At 38.7% G+C, this 12,942-nt stretch overlaps 1 protein-coding gene and 1 long non-coding RNA gene across 3 annotated transcripts in view; one reads left to right on the forward strand and one right to left on the reverse strand.

The window, feature by feature from the left end:
• Positions 1-12,306, reverse strand: part of LOC115582673 (uncharacterized) — an 80,114-nt gene extending 67,808 nt beyond the window's left edge. For both annotated transcript variants that reach the window (XR_003984211.1, XR_003984210.1), the window contains exons 1-2: positions 11,976-12,306; positions 11,562-11,720 (exon numbers count right to left, since the gene is read on the reverse strand). This is a non-coding gene — a long non-coding RNA (uncharacterized LOC115582673). The remainder of the gene's footprint in view (positions 1-11,561; positions 11,721-11,975) is intronic.
• The window catches only part of rspo4 (R-spondin 4), a 38,808-nt gene continuing 28,032 nt past the window's right edge, over positions 2,167-12,942 (forward strand). The window contains exon 1 of the mRNA XM_030418774.1: positions 2,167-2,641. Within this exon, the coding sequence (XP_030274634.1) occupies positions 2,557-2,641 (85 nt within the window). The 5' untranslated portion in view covers positions 2,167-2,556. The remainder of the gene's footprint in view (positions 2,642-12,942) is intronic.

Here is a 12,942-nt window from a genome sequence, read left to right on the forward strand (position 1 = left end):
GTAACTTCAGTGACCAAAACAATAATCCTTCCCAGGGTTAACCTACGTGATATTGTTGCCAAAACCTAAGAACATGTAAGATTCATGATGCACAACCCAAGACTCTGGTTTCTTGTTGTTCATCCCCCATCCACCCTGACTCATGTGCAGTTAACACTTTAAAAACCATAAAAAATGTTGGCACCAAACTCGATCCAGGCAGTAATTATGTTTCTTTACAAAATGTAGCTGTAAAGAAATTAGTCATATACAAACATGGGTTGGATTTACCATACCTTGGTGTATATTTTATTGCCCACATTAGTTTTCCTAGACTTATTTATATAAACTAAATCTCATTAAAATTTGTACTCCCCAGGGGGTAGTAGTTAAAATCTCCCCATATGAAATGGGACAACCCTTCAAGATTCCCATACGTCATCTGTAGTCATCAATGGTGTTTATGTAAACAGCTGTAATAGGACATTTCCAATCTGTTATCCTCAGCTGTGGTGATTTTTCCTGCGTTACTGTGCCAATCCTGATATCATCACAATGCAATTTTCCATTTATCTGATGGAGATACAAAAGCATGGACGCTCGATATTCAACCTCATCAATCAAGTCGTAAAAAAATAAAGAAAACTGCCTGTTACCTGGCATTAGCATCATGTTCTCCTACCCTGACAGCCTGCACTGATACTAGAGGAGCTGTACCATGTGCAGCAACGTCACTGCTGGACTCAATTTACATTTTGGGTGTCAAATACCATCAAAGGGGAGAATGCAACATTAAAATGCATCAAAATGCAGGACTCTCATGCACGAATCGGCAATAACAAAGTAACGTTAGCGAGCGTATTAGCTACCAGAATATCAGCAAACTTCTAGCGATTGTTTTAACCAGTTATTGCCTTTCATAAAGACAAGGACCAGAATACATCGGCATGTATTCCCAACACTTTGCCCCGTCCCAACAGGTGTGAAGGTGGAAAACAAAGGGGTAGGGCAAGGGGCAAGAGGGGACTCAGGATTAGACTACAGACTCTGCAAAGTGTACGATTGGTTTGAAGTATGAATCATATAATTTACAGTATATTATGACAATATATGTTCTGATATTCCACATTTTTTCAGGTTTTTTATTCAAGACATCATTCATGATGAAGTTGAATGTGTTTAAAAATGCACTTTATACTATCTTTTTAAGTTGCCTGCTTCCTTGATATGTTTTTACACTGAAAAGGAAAGGTAGGTAGGCAGTAGGTTGTCTGTAGTTACGACAGATCTGTATTTTTGTGCTTAGTAACATACAAAACCAATAATGGGCCAATTAGCCTCCTAACAAAATTATCAAAAGGCTGCAGTAAGGTTGTTAAAGTGCAGAATTTGCCCCACTTTTGCTCTCCTACAGGCTTACACGTGGCTGTGAGATAAACCTAACAAAATCTTCACAATACCCAAGGAGGAAAATTAACTGTAAATAACGAGAACCACATTTTTGGGGCTTAGCAGACAGAATTATATAATATTTAAGCATCGTGTATAGATTAAGAAAGCTTAAATATGTCTGTACATTTGACAAAGGGTAGAGATAATTAATAGTAACTTGCAGAACAGGAAACCATATGATCAACCAAAGAGGTTCTTATACTTAGAATGTACCACACAATCCATATCTATAACCACACAAATGAGTCCATCTTTACAAAACTGCTTCATCTCAGACTTCTAAATCGCAGACATCCTGCGTACCTGACTACTTACCTAAGCGGGCACAACAAACCAATTGCAACAACATGGCACAGTGTAATCAAATTTGAAACTCTCAGCTATGCCTTTCTCCAGCTGTTTTTCGTCCTCTCAGGGTGGTCAAATTAAGTTTACTGACTGCCCACATTTAATAGGATTGCCACAGAAAACAATGCTGCCCAGTACAAGCAAAATAAATAAATACATTTGAGAAGGATAATAAAAAAAAGAAGAGGCCGAACAACAATAGATAGAGCCAGGAGGAGGGGGCTAAAGATCAAGCTGGAAATATGGAACCACTTAGGCCCTGAGAGTGCACCCTATAAAGGGTTAAAGATGGCTACGGGATAAGTGGGGCTCGTTTATCGCAAATTTGACAGTGGTAGTTAAATGGTGAGTTTTCTCTCCAACTGCCAGTCTGGAGAAGCAGGCGAGGCACTCCTCTCTCCTCACATCACGTCTTTCTGGGTCTCCTGTGCTTGTCTTTGGTTGTTTATGACCGCCTGTCTCCTCATCTTAGCTCTAAATCTTCTGCGTGAAACAGGACAAAGGAGAAGAGGATTTTCTCTTCTGTCTCTCCTCTCTTGTCTCACCTTCACACTCACCGTTTTCATCGCTGCTTTGGGCCTACGAGATTATCCTCTCCACTTCATCTCCATCCATCCCATCATCTTTTAAACCCCCATCATCTTTGTCCCTTTTTTTTTCCCTTCTGTTCCCTCTTTCTGTCCCTCGCTGTGGAACTAAATCTTCAACCTGCCACCCCTGGAGTCCCTGCAGATGACCGCAGCCTGGCGCTGAAGTGGGCGCTTGCCAGCAGCCCAGATGCATTTGCGACTCTTTGCCATTGTGATGTCCTTGCTATGTGAGGTGATCAGGATGGGGTCCGGTGTCGTGCAGAAGCAAAACGGTGAGTGCAAAGAAAAAAAAACATCCGAAATGTGGATTTTTGGGGGTCGTACCTTTAAAATGAGACTTTCTGCAGCCACTAGCTCTAAAGTCTCTTCAATTTCTCGCATGATAGCAACTGGCTGTATTTTGTACATTATACTCAAAGTTACCCTGCAGACGTTTTCATTTTAAACGGGATGTATTAGAATTACACAGTGATGTATTAACAAATATCTTCAAATACATCAAATTACACGACATTTTAATATGGAGGAGACGGTACAAGATTTTAAACACGCTGTTTTTTTTTCATCAGATAATAATAACAGAATTGCAAAATGTATCAAATCTATCATTATCATTTACCACATGGTTTCAATATGCAGTAAAATAGCATTTGAAATAGAGCGTCTGTTGTTTTTTTTCATGTAATTTTTGATAATAAATTAGACAAAAAAACAGGTTTCTCGTTCCAGGATGTCTCTCAATTATCTACCATTTAGTCAAAACATTTCCAATGAAATAAAACAATATAATTCATCTAATCTAATCCATGGTCGATGAGAGAAAATGAAGAGGAAAAGATTTAGTGCTTTGCTCAATGGCCATTTAACAAGAAAATCTTTTACAGAACAGAAGAAGACAATTTGCCAAAGCTTTTCCATCCATTGCTCCAAAACCAGAAACTGTTTCAAATCACTCTCTAGGATTCGTTGACTCTGGATCACCATTACAACCTTTTATTTTGTTCCGCATGTCTAAGTGGCTGAATTGTCATGTCGCTCCTTGTTAAGATCTGCACCAGCAGACACTCCACAGTGGTCGGTGATTCTCCTCAAATCCAGATTTGTAGCTAATGAGTCCCAATAAAATCCCCTGAAAACAGTCCTGACCGCAGACACGCAGGTATGTGGTGACCCTCGCCAGCGTCTGGCATATCCTCAGGAATTTAGGACTAATGGAGGCGGATTCGGTCTCAATTACGCCGTCATTTTGGCTTCCGACGTTTGCACACAGCCCCCGTCAGCCGGCCAGAGGTGAGGCGTTAGATAATGATTAGAGGGACTGCTCGGAGCCATTAGGTACCGCTGAGTCTCATTCAGGATAACAGCTTGTGACAGCCAGATTATACCGTTTCACCTAGAGCATCCGGTTTAACAAAGTCAGACTGATTCTATTGTGATAAAAAATCAGATATTTCAAATCAAGTAATGAAGAAAGAAAGTTATTTTTTTTTGCAGGAACTGACCTGCTAATTCAAAATGATTAACCCTCAAAGACCTGAAACTTATTACGGGGAAAATTGCTTTTCTGTGTGTTTTTTGTCTTTCCTTTCCTGTTCTAGCAGTCAGCAAGTGCCATACATCCTTTGATTCAGGGGAACCTTCAGTTTCAGTCCAGCTCATATATAGCACCAATTTTACATCTGCTTTGTCTGAGAATGGGTGAATTTACCAGAGTCAGTCAAAATGAGGTGTTTCTTCGCTTTTTTTTTTTTTTTTTTTTTAACGGGAACCCATACATAGTGAAGCCCTGCACAGTCATGGGAAAAATATATTATTTCCCCGGTTTCGGGTGATATCAGTTAAATTTTGTTTGCAATCTCAACATCTCAAGTTATTTATGTCATTATCACAGAATAATACATTTGTTTTCCCGCGATCGCAAGATAATTTTCTTGAGATCTCTAGAAAATCTCTAGAAAACTGCGATCGTGAGACAACAAATAATTCCAACTTATTATCGCGGGACAACGGACGAGTATGTTTGATTCACAATCGTTTAGGGCTTCTGTGCACACAGAACTGCAGGAAGTTTAGTTTGTTTTATTGAAAAAGGGTGTTTTAGACTTTTATATAAATGTTTGTCAACATCTGACCTATCCGAAGCAAGTTACAGCCATTTATTCTGATATTATATAATGATGTAGATGTCTCAAAAAAAAGGTCAGAGAGTAAATAAAAGGGTTATTTAATCGGAGGACGTTGAAGCGAAAGTACCTTTTTTCAGAGAAATAAATGAATCCTCGATGAATTACTGCTGCATAACTTGATGGCATAACCACGTATACTACGGAGCCCCTAAATGCCCGAACAACACTTGTGTGATACCACTGAAAGAAACTTTACTTAACATGAGTTTTTTAAAGAATATACAAAGGACGAGAGGGTCAAAAGTTATTAAACATTGTGCTAAACCATAATCCCTGGTTGTATCTACTGTTGTCCTATGAAATCACTGTTGGTGGAAAAGTACATAACTTTATGGAAATCCATAATAAAGCCTTCAGTTTGTAAGCAGTGAAAAACAATTGTATTGTACAAACTGTCTGCAATGTAGGAAGTTAAAATATAAACACAATATAGACCAGTTTATAAAAGCGTACAACGTTTGAATATAATTTCTGACTAAAATTATGAAAATCTACACGTCTCAACTGAAGATATTTGATGCTAATAGATGAGAACAGCTTAAAGTTAGATACCAATTTCAGGTTTAAGGGTCAAACGCTGGTTTTGGGCTCGGCAGGTTGACCTGCTGTCAGAATTCATCACGTCACACTGGAGCGGTTTTGATGTTGCCCTCCTCCCCCACTTCAACCACCTTTTTTTCCACACGGTAGGTTTAAAGTTTCCAAGGGAGAAAATTGAACTGTAGAAGTCAGGAGGTTGAGGCCATTAATACGTCCATCAGTGGTATTTATGTTTCTGTAAGGTTACTGTAGGTGACTGTGAGCACATGTGGCGGGGATGGAGATGGAGTGGGGAGCAATTATCAAAATTTGGGATAAAATCTTTCCCTGATCTGCTGGTTCTAACCTTTTGTTGTTGTTGGGGGTTTTTTCACCAACATTTGTTACTCCATAGGATGTGATTCTGAAAAGGGTTTGTTCACCTCATGTACCTCTGAGCACTGGGTTGGGCATTTATTTTGAGAGTAATCAGGCACAGGTGTTGTAGCGGGTGGAAGACTTTTCTTCCCATGTCTGTGCTCAATGTGAAACATTTTAGACAGCAATGTTTGGTGAGCTTGCAAATAATTCAATATTCTTGTGTAAACGCAAGTTAAAAGTGAATCAGTCTGTGTTTTGCAGTCCAACCAGAGGACATGTTGTCCAACTGGGAAATGTTTGTTGCAGAACTGTTGTCAGACCATTTATAATGTTACAGTGTCAGTATTATCTGTTTAAACACTTAAGATTTTCCAAAAAGCAAATTCATAAAAAAAAGGTGTCACTCCGAGAGTTCAAAATTGCAAAAGACTTAACTTGCGTGTTGAGCTTATGGGTGACTTTTATTGAAGATCAATAGGCTGACGAATCTGCAAAATCCTTTTGGCATGAAGCCTCTATCAGAACATATGTGACAGCAGCTTCATTTCACTAAATGTCAACAAAAAGCAATATCACCTGCACACCTGTGACAAGATTGAGACTAACTATGTTCGGGGACGACATGGAGCAGCTATCTTTGCTAACATATATACTTTTTCATGGCAGCCCATTGGAGAAACCATCCGCTAAAGTCCGCTGAGGGAATATAAAGATGTAGCACAAGCTCCTTTAACTTCACTCGAGACAAACTCCAGAAGTCACGTGGTGATAATGTGTTCGGTAACATCTTTAGCCCAACTGGCATCAATCGTCTGGACATCCACATACGTGTCAGTAGGGACATCTTGTGTTATTTCAACACGTCACCCCACCTGGCATGTTTTTCTTGTTAATGTACACATTATAGTGCATTGTGGGTATTTTGGCTGCATCTGCAGAAGCGCCAGCTGCTGTATGTTACGGGGGAAATTGCACCCTAAAACGGAATTCGTGCTATTTCTATCAGTGACGATAGTCCTACATGAACTCACCTTTACCTTTGTGATGTATTCATCAACATGGACTCAACATTAATATAAAAACATGATTTATGATCTACTGCACACAATATGGTGATTGAGTATTGTTAGAAAATGCTTACTTTGTTTGGATTGTTGACCTCTTTGCAAAGAAAATCTTAAATTAGGTGGAAATTGTCTTGAGAAACAAGCAACAGTCATGGCATACTTAAAATTCATATATTCAAAAATTCACACAAACCATAAATATCTTTGATCTTAGTTAATGAGGACTAGAGTTGTGAAGTTTAGCCATTGGATTAGCATTTTAATGTCCATACACTACTTTACTTCAGCTCAAGATATCAAGATAAGCTTTTCCACTCGTTTGTTTTTGTGGAAAAAAACTAACCAACATGTTTTTCAGTTGCTTACTGTCACGACTTGTTGGCTTGTCCATCAAACCACCATAAAAGATGTATCATATCACTTCGATGTGTTTTAAACCATCTTTTTTTAACTTTCTAAAGTGTCTTTACCATTTGATGTAAATTCGGTGTTAGGGTGTAATGCCCCTTTAAACACTAGCATTTTACCCCTGAAACCCCAGTGGAGCTTGTTACACCTGGTGCTTGTTAAAAGCCCAATGCAATCCCATGCAAGGTCAAAGGTCGGCGTTTTACGCTACCTAAACCTGCCGCGCCTCTAAAAGTCCCTTAAGCCTGCAGATCGATAGCACGTGTAGAGGACTGTTTTTCAGACAATGGGTCGAGACCTCAGACTGAGGTCCCGCCGCTCAGGGAAATGGGTCCCTGGGTTATTCTGAGGAATTCTGCTCTGCTCTTCTCTACACTGGACTCTTCTTTACTTAATTGTGAACCCCTTATCTCTATTGCCCACTATTAATAACACGGCTGAGGTTACTTAAACGTGTTCCCTAACATGTGCAAGGTCAGAGGTCACTGTTAAGTGCTACTTGTGTGCTAAACCCACACAAAACAATGACAGACTGACAAGATAATCACGTAACATTTGCACTTGGAGGTCCAGAAAGTGTCCAAAAGGGTCACAGAAGTGTAGAACTGCAAAGATGACTCAATTAATCGATGAGTTGTCAGCTATTAAATCATCGCAAAACTATTGCAAAACTGATATCGATTAATCAGTTTGAGAAAATGTGAATGTTTTCTGGTTTCCTTCCTCTTCTATGACAGTAAACTGACTATGTTTGGGTTGTGGACAGAACTGTGGCTTTTAGGAAACACTGTGCGGTATTTTCACAATTTTCTAACATTTTAAAAGCCAAACAGCAAATTCACTAATTGAGAAGATATTCCACGGATTATTGGACAATGAAAATAATTGTTAGTTGAAGCCATAAAATCTCCTTGACTTCTTTATACTTATTTATTTATATATTTTTTTGTCTCCTTGCATCATGTCATTCTAATAGTGTAGTTGAACATACAGTGACAGTGAGTGAGTGCATTTGCTGTCGATAACATTTCTAAAGAGTTTCTGAAGGTGTGTCTCAAACACTCATCGACTCCTTCATAGTTCACATTTCTGGACTGAATATATCACAACTGGCCGACAATACCTGTCCAAGTTCAAAGGCTCCTGTGAATGTAGCGAGAGATGCAGCTGTTGCCTTGAGTTTCCCATAATTCACAGCACACTAGATGGTGTTTAAGCTGTGTTAGGGTGATTCTCAGTTTAAAACACAGCTGCCTGGTAGCTGAAACAGATTTCTGACAAAAAGCCGAACCACAGCTAAACTCAGCAGTGACTTGTAAATTACGGGAACGTTGTCAAATGTTGCCTACTTGCCTGCATAACTGGTTATGTTTGTCAGTAGAAAACAGCTAATTAGTTTCTTTAAGTTTAATAATTAGGCCTGCTGTGCTGTGTTTATGACAGGTTATGCTGTCTTTTTCAATGTTTTCATAGTACATTTTAAATAACATGCACATAAATACTAATTTTCCAATAATTAATTATGATAAATAAAAAGAAGTATCCAGCAGAGTTTTCCTAAATCAAGGAAAATCCCACCCCTGTAGTAATATTTATCAAACACAGTTGTGTTGTGTTACTTTCAGTCAGCTTGTCTTATGATAATCAAAATTGCAGTCGGGGAGAGTGGCAGTAAAACAATAAATCAATTTATTGAGGCGTCTCTTGAGGTACAAAAGAGTATTTCTGCTTCTTCTGCGATGGGTTTCTTTTTGCGTGATTGATCGTCTGCAAAATGGCAGCTCTAAAAAGAAGCCCTTGTTATTGAAAGTTCATGTCAGTTCTACAGAAGTCACATAGATTTTCTTTTCATTTGATGGATTACATTCACACCCAGGAGCTGACAGAAAAAAAACCCTCTGGTCCAAAGAGCTTCTGAACTGAAGTCACCGAGGTTAAGTGTTTGGTTGACGGGCTCTTCAGCGCCTTTTTTCTACATTCTGCCTTCATATTTACAAACTGTTTGAATTTGTGAGAGGCAAAAGTAAGATTTGTTCTGCCAAGTCAGGGTCACTTTAGGTTATATAATACTTTTCGATCAAACTTGTTTTGTTTTTCACTGTGACTTCGTAGACTGGTACATGTTATTGTTGCTAATGTTTATATGTATTTATTCTGAATATTTGTACTTATATGTTCAGTTTTCCCACTTATCATATTTCACTTGCAGGTAGCATATGATCTCACTATTTTTTGTTTTCCTGCTGTTTACTTATTGAACCAAATAGTTTCCCTTCTTTTGAATAATTGCCAGCCTCAGTTCCCCTGACTAAGAAGTATCTGGCAGATTATGTCTACTTTCCATTGACTGATGTAAGTGAATGCTGAGATGGATCATAACTCAAAGGAATTATTGCTCAGTGAGTCTGTAAATACACAAAGCTTTAAAGAGGTGTATAATTATGAAAACTTGGCTTCCAAGGTAAAAAAAAAAGGCTAATTTTCTCTCCACAGAGGCTGTGAGGTTGTATGAACTGGGATCTTTAATGACCTCGATCAGTCACCTGATTAAACACGTTGCATTTTTAAAGTCTAAACCTTTTGATTTGCTCATGCACAAACGCCTACAAGACACACTCACTAAGACGGCTGCAGTTGGCCGCGGGTATCTTGTGAAGATCAGACTCAGCGATTGCTCAGAGACACGCATGCTCACCATCGCCTGCCCTTCATCTCATCCGCAGATTCAGTCGATCTTTCGATCCCTCTTTACTTCATTCCATCCGTCCTTTCCATCCCACCTTGCCCGTCTTTCCATATCCCTGCTTATCCCCGTCGGATTGGAAGCATTCCTACTTTGTCTGTCGAGTCTTGTGCGCATCAGGGAGCAGACATCGCCGCTCGCTGTTATAATATAATAAGACTTAACTTTGGCTTGCGCGTAAGCCGAACTGTCAGGCTACCACGACATGTGAAATCTATCATCAGCGAGCTCAAATGTTGTCAGGATTGAACTCACTTTGTGGGCCAAAGGAAAAAAGTGAAAATATATGCATTTTTGATGTATGTTTGATGGGTTTTTATATCACAAATTCATAGTACTCTATATATATGTACACACACACTTCATGCTGTGTATTCAGTTGGCATCTACATTTAATAAGGACACAGTCAATTTAGCAGCATTGTGAGAAAGCCACACTAACAGAAAACACTGGCATTCATGTAATTAGATCCTTAACTTCTCAACAATTTGGAAAACAAAACTGCCAACTAGAATTGGTCAGTATGACTTCTAAAACTTTATTCATGATGACATTATTTTTTCATCTATTTTTCATGATCCTAGACCTTTTGTTTTGACTAACAGCCCACAATTAGATACATGTGCTCAGACACAGAATAGAAGAAAACTGCTGGAAATTAACAGCAGACAAACAGGAATGTTGACAATGGAATAATTTACTAAATGTTAATAATAAATTAATTAATCTTGTCATTTAAAGTCAAGTTACGGAATTGAAAAAAAATCTGTCAAATTAAATCATAAACCGCATTGAAATTTAATTTAATTTAATTAAATGTCCCTATGTTTAACCCTTTTACCTTTACTGTGCTGCTGACTGGTAATTTTACCCATTAATGTTCAGATTTCATATTGAAGCAAAACAGAAGTTCAGATGTTTCTCAGTTTCTATGTGGGATCTGTGTCATAGTACCTGGCAACCCAACCCAGAGGCAGAGGTGAGCATGCCGGGCGACCCTGTCTGATGTAAATACACTTCCAATTGCACTCCACTTGGTGCGGGACCTTCCTCTCGTTTGACATGAATTGTGGATATTGATTTTTTTATCACTTTTTTAATACAGTTGCACATTTTTTGTGTGTGTTCAATTAGCGACGCTCATAAGTACAACTAGGCATTATAAAATGGAAGTGAAAGTGTTTCATATCAAGTAATCAAATCACTGAAGCTCACCGAAAATGGATTTGTAATGAGTGGCAAAGTTTATTGCAACTGTCAGTTTTTTGGCGTGAACTGTTCCTTTAAGTTGAGACTTACATAACCAGTTAAAAGTTCCTTATAGTGTGTTTAAAATAATCATGAATTATATTATATTAAGTGTAGCACCTGAACCATGTATCTGTATGGTTATTCATTATCTAAAAGGGTGTTAAAGTGTGGCTGACCATTCTACCCTTTGCAACAAGAGTAAAGATATTAGTTTTCAAAACTTGAAGACAAATAAATGCCTCCGCTTAGCAGGAAAATATGAGCAACTGATTCAAATCCAATGATGCATTATGTTTTTTATCTTAATATTCCCTTGAAAACTCAAAACATACCTGAATTAAAAGTTAATACGACTCACACACACAATACTGTAACTGTATATGATCAATTTAGTTAAATAGAAATGATTTTAAACAAGCACAAACATAAAAACAGACCAAAAGCATGTATCAAAACACTCAAAGTGTTTCTGTGTGTGTGTATTTGAGCACTGAAGCGGTCAGCTTTAGAGATGACAATAATAGCAGTGGCCCCGAGATAATTTGACTTTGAGACCCCTGAGATAAAACATTTGGCCATTTCATTTGTAACTGCAGGCTAAGAAACTAAATAACGTGTGTACCAGTTTTTACCCACCAATCCCTTCATCTGGAACATGGGTGAAGGATGAGAAGATGGTTGACACAGTGATCCGTGAGGCTACAGGCCGACTGGCGGGCAACAGTCCGGTCAAAGTGACAGCTGAGCGGGAGACGTCTACTCTTCCAGCCGGTTCCCTTCGTGCTTCCTGGTCCACTGTGTACATGACAGTTCTCTCAGTGTCTTAACTCACCTCACTATCATTTACTTCTCATACAGAGTTCATGTGAGCTTTAAACTGCTAGCTAATACACGAGCACACGCTAACAACAGACCGTGACATTAGCTGCGACTACATTCACAGAGGGGCTAACCATGCTAGCGTGCTAATGCGCTAATCGCTAAGTTTCAACACACTACATCCTGACGAAGCAACATGAGATAACGTTACACACAAAAAAAAGTATTTACCTCATAGATGAATCATTATATCCGTTACTCGTCGGTAAAATCTGGACTCCTTAAATATAAGACATAAAACTCACCAACAGTTTTACACTTGCTCGGCTGTGTTTCACCTCATTAGCTAGGGGCCGCCATGACACCCCGCCCCTCTACCTTCATACAGGGCTGACAAGTCGATAACAACCAATGAAGGTCACAAAAACAAAAGATGGAAAACTGAAAGCCCCTCTCAGGCCTAGTCTATACTAAAACAGGTATTTGTGTAAACGGCGATTTAAAAAATCTCCATCCAAGTTTTGGCACCGTTTCAGAAATACTCCGAGTTCATTATAACTCCTAATTGGGCATATTTTATGCTTATTACCTACAATGCGCATGCGTTTGTCGTTGTAAACAGGAAGCCGATAGAGCGACGAGACCACGCCCTCCGTTTCTTGTGGGTATTTCAGAAAAAAGCTTTGTACGGTAGTGAATGGAGAGAGACAAATCATTTTTTGATCCCGTCTGAATTATGACATGAAATACACATATGATGTTTTTCAATTTATAACATATTTTTTCAACTTGAGAAATTCACAGTTTGTGAAACAGAAAACTAACCGGTAACCGGAAAGGGGCGTGACTTCGGCGCTAGTCGGTTGCTCTGCAACAGAAAATACCGTGAGAGAAGGAGGGAAACAGACTCATCTCGGATAATTTGTCCACAAACCGTTGTAAGAGACATTTTTTAATCATCGTCATCATTGTTTTATGAATGAAAATCTGTGTCTTTACACATAAAACAATGCATTGTAAATATAATTCCAAAAGCTTAACTGTCAGTGACCTAAAAAGGCGTGTACGTGTGTACAGAAGGTAAAAACACATAGATATTACTGTTTTAGAAAATAAAATTCTGTGTATGTGTGGATAGATCCTGAAAAAATGCCGTAAGCTAACCAAGCTTCTCTTCTACACACAGTAAACAAACCTG

The sequence above is a fragment of the Sparus aurata genome, chromosome 6 (assembly GCF_900880675.1).
Source record: "Sparus aurata chromosome 6, fSpaAur1.1, whole genome shotgun sequence".
NCBI lineage: Eukaryota > Metazoa > Chordata > Actinopteri > Spariformes > Sparidae > Sparus > Sparus aurata.